We start from the raw sequence: 15,302 nt of genomic DNA, 5'->3' as shown, positions 1-15,302 counted from the left end.
ACCGTTGATGTTACTACTGAACGGCTATGATTCTTTCGCATACAATTGTCGCACATGTTTCGTATGCAAGTTACGTTGTTCCAAGCTTATACCCACGAATCCCGTGCCAGTTGAAGAGTCCCGGTCAGGGCTTCTCAAAATTTCTTTTCCTTGCGGACTTTGTGCTTCGAATTACGTAAATAGGCCCATTGATGAACTCTATTTCGGTCATTTTGTCACCCGATTTTAAAGATTCCGGAGCTCAAACCCTATTGAACTTCAACCTCTTTCTCGCTCGATCAATCGCCCTCGAAATTCGCCTTCGCCGCGGAATCCAACTAGGGTTTTGGAAAACCCTCGCTGCATCCGCCGCAAAACCCTCCCGATCCCGGGGGCCGGACCACGATTCGATGGCGGACGACGCCGCGCCATCCCCTGCTGCGGGACCGATCGGACACACCGTCATCCCTATCGTGAACAAACTCCAGGACATCTTCGCCCAACTCGGGAGCTCGTCCACTATCGATCTTCCCCAGGTGGCGGTCGTCGGGAGCCAGAGCAGCGGCAAGTCGAGCGTTCTTGAAGCGTTGGTGGGCCGGGACTTCTTACCCAGGGGTTCGGATATTTGCACGCGGCGGCCGCTGGTGCTGCAGCTGGTGCACCGGCCGCGGAGAACGGATGCGGCCGAAGGAGGGGAGGAGTGGGGGGAATTCCTCCACTTGAACGGGCAGAAGTTCTTCGACTTCTCAGAGATTCGTCGGGAGATCCAGGTACTTCGGGTTTTTGTATTTTGTTTGAGGGTTTTAGATTGTTTCTTTCCTTTATGTTATTCTTGGCAATTTTGCCATTCATTTTTTGGTTTACTAGATATTAAAGTTACTGGATTGATCATCCCGTGTCTTGCTTATGGGTTGGAACTTTTAGGAATTGAAGGGCGCACTCTGGATAGTACGCTTTGCTAGTTATTTTGACATATGTCCTTTTAGTTGTTGATTATTTGAGTATCGATATGCTGATTTAATCTAGTATATAACAGTGTATTTCAATCTTCCTAATTTAGAATTTACATGCATTCTTGCTACAAATTATGAACCGATGGCATTCTATTCTTTGGTGATATGCAAGATGCATCTTTATGCTTTTTTGAGAATCTCAATGATAGGCTCAAACACGACAAGATTCATATAGAGTTGCAAATATTTTCTTTGTAGAACTAGATGTGACTTTGTTAAATCTGCAAAGGTTTTAAGCTTATTGAATCTACATAGGTCTTAAACTTTGATCTCTGGTGATAAATTGATCCTTGTATTGATGTCATGAGGATCTTACAAGTGGTTTTGATGCTTTGCGGGTGGTAAAGCAAGTTCTATGAGGTGTCTTCACCTTGTCATCTAGGTTCTAAATGCATTTCTTAAACTCACAGACATACAATCCACTGGTGTTGCTTGTTGGTCCTTTTTGAATCTTTAGTTTTCCTAGAGAATCATGTCTTGTAGAGAAATTCTCATTCTTGCTAACCATATTTTGCTCCCAATTGTTTGCCAATACTTTCTGATAATGATGTTATTTATTTTAGGCAGAAACAGAAAGAGAAGCTGGGGGAAACAAAGGTGTTTCTGATAAGCAGATTCGTCTGAAGATTTTTTCTCCAAATGTCCTGAATATCACTCTTGTTGACTTACCTGGAATTACTAAAGTACCGGTTGGTGACCAACCTAGTGATATTGAGGCAAGAATTAGAACAATGATATTGTCTTACATCAAGCATAAGACATGCGTTATATTAGCAGTTTCACCAGCAAATGCAGACTTGGCAAATTCTGATGCACTTCAAATGGCGAGAATTGCAGATCCAGATGGTAAGTTTTTTTGATCGATTATTTATCTATGGACGATAGAACATGGTAGACTAGTATTCCACGTTGTCAGAATGTTTGAAATCTAATCTACCATTTCACAATAATGAATTTTATTTTGGCAGGTTCTCGCACAATTGGTGTCATCACAAAGGTTTTATTTTGTGAACTTTAGTAAATTACAATTACAATAGCATTATAATTATTTGCCGTGATGACACTAACTTTATTACTTCTATTTGCAGTTGGATATAATGGACAGAGGTACCGATGCACGCAACTTTTTGTTAGGAAATGTGATACCACTTCGACTTGGTTATGTGGGTATTGTAAATCGTAGTCAGCAGGTATTTTCATTTTTCCGGATAATATGTGCTTTTCCTTCATGCTTATCTCTGGTTATGGAAATTATGTATGAAACTACTTATCATTTAATTTGAGGTATCTTAATCATGGTTCGCCATACCACTACGTACCGTCCAATATGGGTGATACATATCGGTTTGATAGAGAACTAGTTCGAGTGGTATACACCGGTTTATCTTTATGCCTCACCATATCGTGTGTCGGTATTTGGTATGGTTCAGTATATACTGTATCGATGGTCGGTGGGTACATCGGTATAAACTGATAAGGCGAACCATGATCTTAATACTATCCAAGTAACAAAGCAAGCACCATGACTACAAAGTGCATCTGTTGTGAACATGTTGTATACTTGGGGAGTTAAAACTAATCAAGAATCATATGTCAGCAGCTTTTTTATTGTGAGATGTGATGAGGAAAATCATCTGAGGTTGCTAAAAATGTCTAAATATGGGCTTTTAAGTGTTCTCACAACAAGAAACTTAGTCAATTGATTTAGAGGTTTCAGGAAGGAGAAGTAACCAAGTAAAGATGAGCCCATACTTTTGTTTGGGAGGGGGGGGGGGGGGGAAGATGAGCCCTTACATGTTAGAGGATCCAGGAAGTCAGAGTAATTGCCAAGCAAGATATTCAGAAGGGCTTGAGGCTCTCGGGCTATGTTATAAATTTACTCCAAGCAAAGCTAAACTGGAATACAGATGGTTATATTTAGGTCTAATTTTTCATGATTGTTGTTGGATAAATTTAATAGGTTCCGGTTTTAATCTCTAGATTAAAGCCAATGACATATATGGTGACTAGTTAGCATGGGTTGACCAATCAGCATTTTTGTTTTAAGTATTTTTTCCTATCAGTTGTGAAAGAACTTTAAGGTTAGCTTCAATTACAACAAATACTTATCTGTTTGAGACGAGTGCATTTTATCACATTGCTTATTATAGTGCCACTTGTGATCTGTTATTCAAATAGATATTTGTTGAGCATGTGTTTAGGCTTTAGAGCACTGTTGATGTTCCATATTTGCTGATACCTTTGTCTTTGTAAATATGCTTTGTTTCAGTGACCACAACAGATTTTGCTATGGCTGACTTTCTTGAAAATGCAGGACATCAACTTGAATCGTAGTATCAAAGATGCATTGGCATTTGAAGAAAACTTCTTCCGCAAACAGCCTGTATGTTATATCCGAGGACAATATTTGATCTGCACTATATGCTATTCATTTCAAAAATATAATGACACATTATGGTGGTTTGCAGGCATATCATGGCCTTTCTCATTGTTGTGGGGTTCCTCAGTTAGCCAAGAAACTGAATCAGGTAAGTGGTTCAAATGATAATTTTGCTAGTATACAATTAAAATGTGTCTTTTTGTTGGGATTATAAATATTTGAACAGAATTAGCAATATGTATTTTGCTACATAAAGATTAATTTTCCTGCACTATTTCAAGCAATTATTCAGAATATTTGGCTTTTGTCCTTTTGTGGCCTAAACCTGATGTATTATATTCCAACTTTTCTGCAGATTTTAGTACAACACATTAAGAATGTCCTTCCGGGGTTGAAGTCTCGCATAAATGCCCAATTGGTTGCTGTTGCAAAGGAGCATGCGGCCTATGGTGATGTAGCAGAATCAAAGGTTTGTATATATGTATATATGTACATTACATATAAATACATAAATATTTGGTACCTGTAGATGAAAATATATTGTATTCTTGCAGTTTCTCTACCATTGTTACAAGCATCATATGTTCATGTCGAATTTTGGTGTTATATCTCAATATCTCCCTTTTAGTTGTTCAACCTCTAATCTGGGTCTTCAGTCCATGGACTGGAGAGACATACCGCACCACGTGTGTTTAAAAACATAGTTGATTGGATACTAGTAAAACGACAATCATGGGTTCTTACACTCATTTTCTTAAAATGTATAGCCCTTTCATTGCATGTGTTTGCTTAGTTACTTTTTCTTTATCTTTTATCTGTGTCACTTGAAGATAATTCATTTTTACAGGCAAAGCCAATATGAGAAGTTGAGACTGCTTAAATCTCTAATTGACCCAACTTATTCTTTAGTGGCATATGATTAGCTTGATTTAACTTAAGTATTAGTGGCAACTCAGCTGCTGGTTGTCTCAGGATTTTGATACCTTATGATATCGACTTTTCGATATACATTTTCCTGTATTATTTCAGCTATCATTTGGTGTTTATCTAGTCTTTTCATGTTCTTCCTTCTCGATATTATCCTTGAAATAACTGACTGTAAGGTAACTTTGACTGCAGGCTGGAATGGGGGTTAAACTGTTGAACATTCTTACAAAATATTGTGAAGGTCAGCTTGGAGCTATTTAATAAATATCAAAATTTTGAGCTTTTTTTGTCATGAGAAATGCTTTGGAGTGAATTTTTGTGTTATTTAAAATTTAATTATTTGTGTTTATGCCGGTGGTCTCATAATTGTTTATTGTGTCTTAAGTTGCTTTTGCTTTCTTGGACTGATCAATTTTTTTATTGCATGATTACATATCTTTAGAATTCTATAATCTTGGATTTTAGTAATATTCACCTGGATGGCTTAGATTGAATGTGATCTCAGTGATGATCCAAGTTTGTCTTGGATGCCTCTTTTGCTTATAAGGGTAAGGTTGCATGTGTAGCCTCCTAGATCGTGTTGCAAGAAACCTTTTGCATTGGGTCTCCCTTTTGGATTTCGTTTGTCATACTTCAACATGCAAAATTTAGTTTGTTGGTACTTTAGTTCACATGCCTTGTTAGCTTCTGACTAAGCATGCGCCCTTTTCAGTGAATGTAGGCAGGTTGCCATAACTAATGGTATGTTTTTTGCAGCTTTCTCTTCTATTGTGGAAGGGAAGAATGAAGAATTGTCAACTGATGAGCTATCCGGTGGTGCTCGTATACATTACATATTTCAGTCTATCTTTGTGAAGAGTTTAGAGGTGTATTTCATTATCATTTTTCTAATGTGCATGATATTCTTCCTTTTATATTTTCTTATCCCTAGTTGTATAAAACTATAAATCACTGTTATTTAAATCTGAAAGATTCTTTCTTATCCTTAGTGTTCTCCATGGGTTTAGGAGTCCTATAATTGGAGGGGTATTTTGATTCCCTCCCACAAACCTCTACCTTTTGTAGTTCAACATTATGGATGATCATCTGATGTTTGTGTAGGAAGTTGATCCTTGTGAGGATGTAACTGATGAAGATATCCGCATGGCTATTCAAAATGCAACTGGTCCAAAAAGTGCACTCTTTGTACCAGAGGTGATAGTGACTTGAATGATGTTACATGCTCTTGTGAGATTGAATACAACTAAGTCTGCAGTTTAGATATCTTCTTCATTTTGATGAACCCTGGTTCTCTATGTCTATAATACATGATTAGGTGCCATTTGAAGTTTTAGTTCGAAGGCAGATAGGTCGTCTGCTAGATCCAAGTCTTCAGTGTGCAAAGTTTATCTATGATGAACTAATAAAGGTATACACCATGAAATTGTTAGGAAAATAACTTGATTGCCTTATAATTACCAATAATTGTTCATGTTATTGTAGATGAGCCACCGTTGTTTAGCTAGTGAGTTGCAGCGTTTTCCTGTCCTCCGAAAGTCAATGGATGAGGTAGTTGGGAGCTTCTTAAGGGAAGGCCTTCAACCTGCAGAGACAATGATTACTCATATCATCGAGATGGAGGTAGATAAACTATCTTAGTTTTGTTGTGTTGCTTTGATGTGTGAATTTAGCTCTTGTGAAATGCATAAAGCAAAAGACTAAGATAGCTCCTGGTGTATGCATTTCTCATATCTTTATTCTGACTAAATTGATGTCCGATAACTTAGGGAAACCAGTGTAATGATTTAGACCCAGAATCTGTTTCCTTGGTTGCTTATCTGGGAATAATCATGGAAACCCCTATTGTGCACAAAAAACCTCAAAATCCGTGTACTCCGATATGACAACCCACAGGAGCATTGGGTACATAATCATTATGTTACAATCAAAGTAGTCACTAGTCCAATAATCTAAGTCGAACAAACTTCAGAATTGTCTAGAGAATGCTTGAGCCCCAAGTTATTCCAGATGGCCAGTCAAATCGTATGTACGAGTTAAATCTTTATTTTATGGTACTGAAATATTGGATTGTAATCAGGGTTTGCCGTACCGAGCCATACCGCCCGGTACGGGCGGTACGTACCGGTCCGACAAGTTGTCGGTACGCGGACCGCCCTGTACCGGTCTGTACTGTAGCAGCGCTACAGTAACACTGTGGCACACTGTAGCAGTGCTACAGTGCTCGGTACACCCGTACCGTACCGTACCGAGCACGAGTCGAAACGCCGGTACGGTACGGTACGGCGAACCTTGATTGTAATTATGTATAAAAGCAACGAAATTCATCTAGTAATTCGTCATGTCTACTGGTTTTTGCTAATTGCTACACTTTTTTTAAATTGTCACCAGTGATCTTTTTGGTATTTGATCTTTATCATGCATACTTTATGTCAGAGTAAAGGGGCCGTATTATGTTTGAGGATTAACTGAAGGAAAAAAGGATCATTGTCATGTAAAACTTCTTGTTTTTAGTTTTTTCGGTTGAAGCCTGATTTCGTATATAGGATTTAATAAGAAGGCAAGAAAATGGGCCATTTCTACTTGGTTGAGTCACACAATGCTAAATAAGCTTAACATGACCACAAGGAACATAGACGACAAGAACTCATCCCTAAACATGCCAAAGGCAACAGTTGAGGCATATCGTGAATATACCATAGAGAACGCAAGCTTCCCAAGGAATCTACCTCCATTGTCACTATCAAGGACTCAAGTTGAGTTTATTAATTAACCTGCTAAGAATAGGGTATTGTGATATAGGAAGTGGATTGCTTGGTTCTTGTTAACTTCTGTTCATGGATATGGTAGATCATATGGGTGCATGCAATCGTTTGTATTTGGTGGTTGGAAAATGTACTATAATTATCTGAGACTTGCTACTGTAAAGGTATGTTATCATTGACAAGCTAGTCAATGCCTCCTTTGTTAATGTGTATGTTCCTTTGTTAATATTTTTCATTTTTTTGAAGTCTGTTGGAGTTGATTTCATCATTTTTCTTTGAGCATTTATGCTTCAGTGGAATGCCAAAACATATTTTTGTGATTCATCTTCTTGGCACATCTGTTATAGATTTATGGAAAGCATGATTTCGATCATTTTTCTTTGAGCGTTTAAGCATCAGCGGAATGCCAAAACATATTCTTGTGATTCATCTTCTTGGCACATCTGTTATAGATTTATGGAAAGCATGATTGAGGAATGTGTGATTGTATTATCTTCTTGACGAACTTTCTTGTATATATTATCATATTTGTTAACTAATGCTGCAAGACTTGGTTCTTACAGAAACATTGAAATATGTAAAATCTAAGAGCATCGGCTCTTATTGTTTTGCCACCGAATGTATAATTGCTAAATACGTAGACCTTTATCTATAGTGATTTTCCTGCTCATGCTGATATGTTCTTAGCTATGGTGGTTATTTGGTTCATTCAATTCATTCCTGGGACATTTCTGAACCAGTTAATCTGACTTGTTTTTCAAAAGTTTGATGCAAACTTCTACCAAATTGGGAGTTATAATATGGCTGAAATGAACTGTAGAATTATTGGCAATTTGAGAATTAAAAAGGCTTTAAAAAATGTGCACAGCAAGGATTGCCTTTTCGGGTACTGGATCCATTTCGGCAATCTATCAAACCCATACATACTGGCCTGTACCGGTGTGCCGACACACGGCATGCCAGTGCATACTGGTGTTTCGACAAGGAAGAAAAAGAGGGTTCAGAGGAAGGGGTGTTGGAGGAACAGAGGAGGAAGGAAGAAGGACAAAGAGGAAGCGGTGGAGGAGGAAAAAGAAAGAAGAAGAAGAAGAAGAAGAAGAAGAAGAAAAAGAAGAAGAAAGAAAGAAGAGGAGAAGAAGCAACGGCAGCATACCTGGAACCAGCATCGAAGCGGCAGTGGCGGTGGTGAAGCGGCAACATCGCAGTGGCAGTAGTGAAGTGGAAGCAGCAAGGGCAGCGACACTGTATGCGAGAAGACGCAAGCTGTAATTTGATTTTTTTCTCTTTTTTAACCCTGAATTAGATAGGAACCCATCACTTTTTTTATTTTTTTATTATTTTAATTGGACTGCACAAAACAGGTGTGGTCCGTGTATCACCCCATGCTCGGACCGATATGTACCCCCTGTACCATACCATTTCGAGCGGTACAGCAGTCGATGGTGCACGGTTGGTACTTCAGTAGAAATTTTGTCAATTTATTTTTGTTATGTTCTTTCTGGTCTTTGTGTCGGAACTGAAAGTTATAATCTGTCTTTTGTCAAATAACTTAATGCACACCCCAATGCTCCCTTTTGTAAGAGACCATTACAAATTATAGTCCCCATTGGCCCATGTACTTGTCGTGCTGAGCCTCACTGTTGCCTAGTCACCATAAGTTGGGCCTTGTTGATTCTGGAATCATCTTTCTGTTCTACTTTAGAGAGAAAAATCTAAGCTGCTAATTGCTCGGAAGCAACTCTCTTACATGACCAACGGTATATGACTGCTCTCCTTTTGTCATGCATGACATGTGAACTATGCTTTTTCTTTTTGCCCCTCTATTTTTGCATTGACCAACAGTGCAGGTTAGTGCTATGGTGCCTCTTACAGGTGTCAAGCATTTATTGTTTGCTTGAATCAGCAAAATTTGAAACCTTATCATGTCAACCTATTGTGTGTGCATGTGCTTGATGTGTTGGAAAGTTTCCCTTGTTATACGTACTTATTTTTGAATATCCTGTGAGCATTATGTTCTAATACATGTATTGTAAACATATTTTACATGCTTACAGTTTGTGATGTCTAAAGGCCAGGGATTGCATTGTGAATTTCTAGATCAAAATTTTAAGGTATAACAGACTTTGTTATGTAATGTAAAAGTGTGCCCTGTCTGAGGAAATCTAAAATATGTACATGATTACAGCTAAACAATTCTTTAGCTCACACACCCAGTGATAGAAACATCTCTTTTATTATTCAGAAGAGTCAGCTAAATCATATAGGCATATTTTTCTTGGCATCTCTTGTTTTTCCTGGAATCCTGCATCCATTTCTACATTTCTGTCAAACATGTATCCATTTGCCAAATATTTGTGTGCAAGCATGGCACCGACCAACTTCTTTGGTTATCAGTTTTAAATATCAAGTGATCAAGATAAATCCTTCTTGTTTTGAGGTTATTCTATTTTCTGAAGTTTCACTTGTCCAAGTTCTTCTTGGGTTTCGATTGTATGACCGGGGTTGAGTTGGTTAATTGGTTTTCCAGATGGATTATATAAACACTTCTCATCCAAACTTTGTTGGTGGAAGTAAGGCTGTAGAAGTCGCCCAGCAGCAAGTCAAATCTGCAAGGTTGGCAGCATCAGCACCTAGAGCTAAGGTATATGTTCCTCTATTGTGTACGTGCAACCATTTTTTTCTAATAGATTTGCTTTTATATTCTAGACTAAATTTATCATGTTCATTTTCTTCTTTTTGCTGACATCTGCATTTGTTGGAGCAAAGGCTGCTTCTTTTAAACAAGTTAATGTTATTAAAAAAACTGTCATGCTTCTTTAGCCAACAATATTAACCAATCAACTATTGAAACTAAAATTTCTTTTATAGCAATTTTTGTCAATGATTATATTATTTTGTTGGACTGAGGCTGTTTGAAACTTCAGCTATCATTACTACTTTCTTTTGAGTGACTTGCATTCATTAACAAAGACTGATCTAACCTGGAGTAGAACAGGGTTTTCCAATTGATTTATCTTGATGGCACGGATTGCTGGTTTGGGCGTCTGCTATAACTTAAGTTCATTTTGATTTCTTTCTCCTAAATTTATTATTGTTGGACTTGATCCTTTCATTTTTAAGTTGTCAGATAAAATGTTGGTGCCTTCTTATTAGCACCCATAATCTATTGGTGCTGCTCAGCTTTTAGATTTCATATTGACATTCATAAAGGTTTTCTTCAGAGTTTAGGGGGAAGGGTAACTTTAGGATCATAATCTATAAATTTATGTGAGAAACTTAGCTTGTATTTTTTAATAAATTCTAATGCTTGTTTATTGTTTCAATCAAAAGTTTTTTTTTAAGAAAAAATCAATGCAGAAGTAGATTGTCGAGCAAGTTTCTGTTCCTACTTACATCTTCTAAATCCTTGGGATGGGTACAGGCATAGTCATATTATATTGTGAATAATTAGATTAAGTTCAAAAATAGATGCATAATAGCATATTGTCTATCCACAATGTCTTGAGTTGCTCATTAGCTAACAGATTATCCGACTTGTTTGATGATGCTATTGGAATAACTTCTTTTTTAAATTTTATTTATAAATGACATGAATTTTAGAATCTGGGTAAGCCTTTGCTTTCCACTTTTGTTGGTAGTAAAAAAGGTGAGGCATAGGTGCAAAATGTAGTGAAACCCTGGCTCATCATTAGTCTGATTCTATTTTTGTTTCCATTACCTTGGGGTTTGGGCCAAAGAGAGTAAATGAAAATTGCAACTGTTTCTCTTCTGTATCCTGGTATTCTGGAATCAGAATATCTACAACCAATCTATGTTTTTATACACAGGATGGAGTTGATTCTGATAAGCTGCAAGCTTCTGTAAAGAATCTAAAATCTCGTGCTATCATTGCCAAATCTGGAGCAAATGGAGTTGTTCCTGATCATCATCAGGTCACTGCTTTATCCCTGTTGTTTATCAATACCTTTTTTGGTATTATAATGCATATGTTCTTATGATGTCTTGTGTATGCTTTCACATTGGTTTAATTCTCCTTTCCTGTTTTTATTGATGACGAATAGGATGCTCGAATTGTTGGGGATTCTGACAGACCAGGTTCATCTGGTGAGAAAAATACTGTTATAAAAATTATAATGTTTTTTTAATATCTTTTTGATATGTTGCCCACTAGAAGTGAACCAATTCTAAAATTTTGTATCCTGACATACGTTGGAACTGATTTTGAGAATGATAAACACAGTTTTTCAGCCTCATAGCTTAATACTAGTAATGTCGTTCATGGACCAAGGGGAATACTTGTTCCCTGTCAAGTGTCAACGATAGTTAATTTCTTCATTCAATTTTCTCATGGTGCATGTGCAATTGTTTATCACCAAAATGTTTTCAGTAACCATTTAACTTTGAGATGAATCAGGTAGTACGACTGGATCGAGCTGGGTTTCATCAATTTTTGGTGTTAGTGAAGACCGTCCATCTTTGAAAGAGGTTCCAGTGAACAAGCCTTATGGCATGCCTGTTCATAATGTTGAAACTTCACTCTCTATGATCCAATTGAGAGAGGCAAGTATTTTGAAACTATGTTTGTGAATTGCTTTCATTTGCTTATCCATTTACCTGCATCATTTCTGTAACTGAATTTGTCATTTTTCAGCCACCAATAATCTTGAAACCCTCAGAGAATCAGACTGAGCAGGAGGCTCTGGAGATAGCAATCACAAAATTGTTGCTGAAATCATATTATGATATTGTGAGAAAGAATATTGAGGACTCTGTGCCGAAGGCAATAATGCACTTCCTGGTAAATTTCCTATATTCTAGCTATGAGGGGTCAGATGGTGTTTGCTTTTAGTTTGTCAACACTATGATCTATGTTCTTTTGTTTTAAGTCTACATGCCTTTAACTCATGAGTGGGTCCTACAACCAAGCAAAATTATGAATAAATCTAACAGCAAAATATCTCAATATGTTCTTTGCTAGAATAATGTCCTTCTGACCTTACAAATTATGAATATTAATCATGTTTGAACTTAAGATGCACTATGCCTTCCTGATAAATTTGACAGCATTACATGTTTAGTAGTGAAGAATCACTCATTCTATGTGGAAGTTGTATATTTGGTGTTAGTTTACTTGGGAAGTGTTTTTGTGCTCTGCTGTCAGTGCTCTGCTTTCCTAAATGTAGTCACTAATACTACAGTAAAAATGTTTTTATTCAATACAAGAAAATATATTCCTTGATCGTCCAATTATAGGCTACACCAGAAACTTCTACCTGCATGATGGGCTAGCCAAACTATTGCCTCCTTCATGATCTAATTGTAAGTGCAGCCAACAAACTATTCATGAAAAGGATGCAGTTACTTAGGATGGTCTTCAAATCCCAAGGCCAAGCACCACCCTTTATAACAAAACAAGAGTAGAATAATTGACTCCAAAAGGCAAGCGAATAATGTTGTGTTCAGCTGCCTACTACAATCCATCTAACGATCTGATTACCTGGTGTAACCGATAGTAATTGTCCACGACATAAGTATAGTTTATTTAGACAGATATCCTATCCTTGTGGTCACGACCATGATACCATTTATTCTATTGGAGAAGAAAATTGGCCTTTAGCATTAATAAGCTTGAAGTTAAGATAAGTCCTTTGAATGTTAACATGGTTTATTCGATTTTCTTTTTAATGCAATCCCCTGGAATGATGAGTTGTAATAATAGCATTTATTTTTGTGGTGAATTGGATTCTATTTTATCATGATTATTTTCACATAGTCAGCGGTTGTATCAGGGTTACTTCTTTAGATGCTTCTGTTCAAGGTTTTAAATCTCGATCATAACGTTCATCATAGACCAAGTATATAGCTATTGAGCTTATAGCTCAATACCAATTCGTGATATTATTTTTTAATGTTTTTACTGCTTTACTTAATGGTATTGCTTCGATAGAGAATAAGATAAGAGAAGATCACTTATGATGGTATAGGCATATGGTTAGAAGACCTCCGGATGCGATAGTCGGAAAAGGTGAAATGATTAATGTTAGTGGTGCGAGAAGAAATAGAGGAAGACCTAAAAATACTTTAATAGCAATTGTAAATAAAGATTTAATTATTCTAAACTTAATTAAACATATAATTTTTTATATATCTCAATGGTGGTTCTGCAAAATATCTATGTGGCCGACCCCAAATAGTTGGGACTTATGACTTTGTTGTTATTGTTGTACTGAATGGTATTGGGTAGTGCAGGTTGGTATTTCGTCTGATACATTATCCTACCTACGTGGTCCGTTAGATTAATAAAACCAGTATCGAACTGAGATTAAAATCAATACATCTGTATACTTCTGAAAGATTGTATCATACATCTATCACTTTTGTTTTTAAACAATCAATTCATGATGTTATTATCTTCCATCTGTAAGGCAGTGCCTCAGGCCTGATATAGCCCTGAGGACATGTTGCTTAATCAGTTAAGAACCATGGCACTCTAGCTTTATATTACGTGATTTGATCTTTCTTAGTGTTAGCAGTTACTTGTGGGTCACAAGATGGCTAGACATTATTAGCACAATGGTTATGTTGCTCATCTGCAACTTGATCACCAAGTTGCTCATCTGCAACTTGGTGATCAAGGATCAAGCTAGACATTATTTTCTGCTTATCTGCAACTTGGTCAACACACCAGCCTTACCATAGTGTTAGCACAATGGTTATGTTGCTCATCTGCAACTTGGTGATCAAGGCTCAAGCTAGACATTATTTTCTGCTTACGGTGGTAAGGCTGGTGTGTTGACCATTACCATAACCAATAGCTGGCAGGAGCCTGATGCTTGATGCCATCTCTTTTCTAAATTATTTGGATATGATGCTAATCTAACTGGTGATTGTGATGACACCGAAAGTCTGACATTATCTACAGCAGACCTGTTGGCTTTTAGTTATCATTGTTTAGTGTTTTCTCTTGTTGAGCAACTGGTTTCTTATTGTTTCTTGTGTAGGTAAATCATACAAAACGTGAGCTGCATAATGTGTTTATCAGGAAGCTTTACAGGTAACAACTTGGTTCATGTTGTGTATTTATTAATATTCTCCTACCTTTGGTTTTATTAGGATGGTAACTATATGCTGCTTTATGCTGTGAACCAAAAATTATACTTGGATCTAACTTGTCAAACAGAGAAAACCTATTTGAAGACCTGCTGAGGGAGCCTGATGACATTACTGCCAGAAGGAAACGTATACGTGAAACTCTCTGGGTTTTGCAGCAGGCTTATAAGGTATGTTTCTCCTTGAACAAACCTATGGTTCTGAAAACAACTTATTTGCAATGTACACTAGCTCTCAGCAAAGTACTGATACCTTGTTTCTTGGTCCTGTTGGTCGCCAGACAATAGATGAGATCCCACTTGAAGCCGAGTCTATCGAGAAGGGCTATACATTAGATGCTGATCCAACTGGTCTCCCAAAGATACATGTGCATCCTTCATCCTTTTATGCAGGGAACAACGATCTAACCTCCCAATATTCAGCTTCACCCAAGAATCCGAGACCTAGGAAGTCGGCACACTCAGGAGAACAACCGCCTCAACTGTTTTCAAGCTCTGTTGCCAATGGCCTGGGATCCTATCCCACTTTTGATGTTTGATCACTCACCGCAAGTTGTGGATTTAGTCTGCTTCCCACAAATTGGTACACGTGGTTTCATTTTCTTTTTTGGATGCCAATGCGAGCAGTGCATTTTGGTTTTTTTTTTTCCCGTCTGTATAACACTCGTTTTACTTTTTTTTCTTATCATAGTCTATCTTCATATAAAGCTGACCCATTAGAAAAATGTGGCAGCTTACTACTGGCATTTGCGCTTTAATTTGAAGTGGATCTGCTGCTGGCAGTATCCATATCCTATTTAAGGAATTTGCTAGGATTTTTCTTCAGCTGTTGACTTGAAGCTATTGATTGAATGAGGGTTTTGCGCAATCTAATCTTTGAGTCATGGCTACTATTTTTCCAGTCCGATGCCCATTTTCTTTTATGTTCTTTATTTATTGTAAAACAATCGTTTGATGCCTTTTGCTTTATGTTAAAACCGTAACGAGCCTGTCTTCGCAAAAGATCTATTGTATCCCTTTGTACTTCATTCTTGTGTGTAGATAAAGTGAAGAACTATATCACTCAACTTGGTTGTAACCACACGCACACATCAGGCTTTAGAAGCATTCTCCAGCATTCATTATATGCTTA

General features: G+C 37.3%; 1 protein-coding gene across 1 annotated transcript; it reads left to right on the top strand.

Moving 5' to 3' along the window:
• Window positions 1-196: 196 nt before the first annotated feature.
• Window positions 197-15,043, top strand: LOC103993489 (dynamin-related protein 3A). Its single transcript, XM_009413576.3, has 20 exons — window positions 197-749; window positions 1,556-1,838; window positions 1,961-1,989; window positions 2,081-2,182; window positions 3,307-3,375; window positions 3,461-3,520; window positions 3,728-3,841; window positions 4,492-4,540; window positions 5,056-5,165; window positions 5,401-5,493; window positions 5,615-5,707; window positions 5,782-5,919; window positions 9,589-9,702; window positions 10,889-10,993; window positions 11,123-11,165; window positions 11,476-11,621; window positions 11,713-11,859; window positions 14,063-14,115; window positions 14,242-14,341; window positions 14,452-15,043. Exons 1-20 carry the CDS (start codon window positions 390-392, stop codon window positions 14,707-14,709), a joined length of 2,466 nt encoding a protein of 821 aa, XP_009411851.2. The 5' UTR covers window positions 197-389; the 3' UTR covers window positions 14,710-15,043.
• Window positions 15,044-15,302: the final 259 nt, after the last annotated feature.

This window comes from Musa acuminata, chromosome BXJ2-8 (genome assembly GCF_036884655.1).
Source record: "Musa acuminata AAA Group cultivar baxijiao chromosome BXJ2-8, Cavendish_Baxijiao_AAA, whole genome shotgun sequence".
Lineage (NCBI taxonomy): Eukaryota > Viridiplantae > Streptophyta > Magnoliopsida > Zingiberales > Musaceae > Musa > Musa acuminata.
This window is presented reverse-complemented; position numbering and strand designations above follow the sequence as displayed.

Bases quoted from the DNA above. Each gene is read 5' to 3' on its own strand.
- LOC103993489 (XM_009413576.3), top strand. From the start codon at position 390: ATGGCGGACGACGCCGCGCCATCCCCTGCTGCGGGACCGATCGGACAC. The intron at 3,521-3,727 runs GTAAGTGGTTCA...ACTTTTCTGCAG, and splicing joins TAGCCAAGAAACTGAATCAG to ATTTTAGTACAACACATTAA. The intron at 14,116-14,241 runs GTAACAACTTGG...CTTGTCAAACAG, and splicing joins TTTATCAGGAAGCTTTACAG to AGAAAACCTATTTGAAGACC.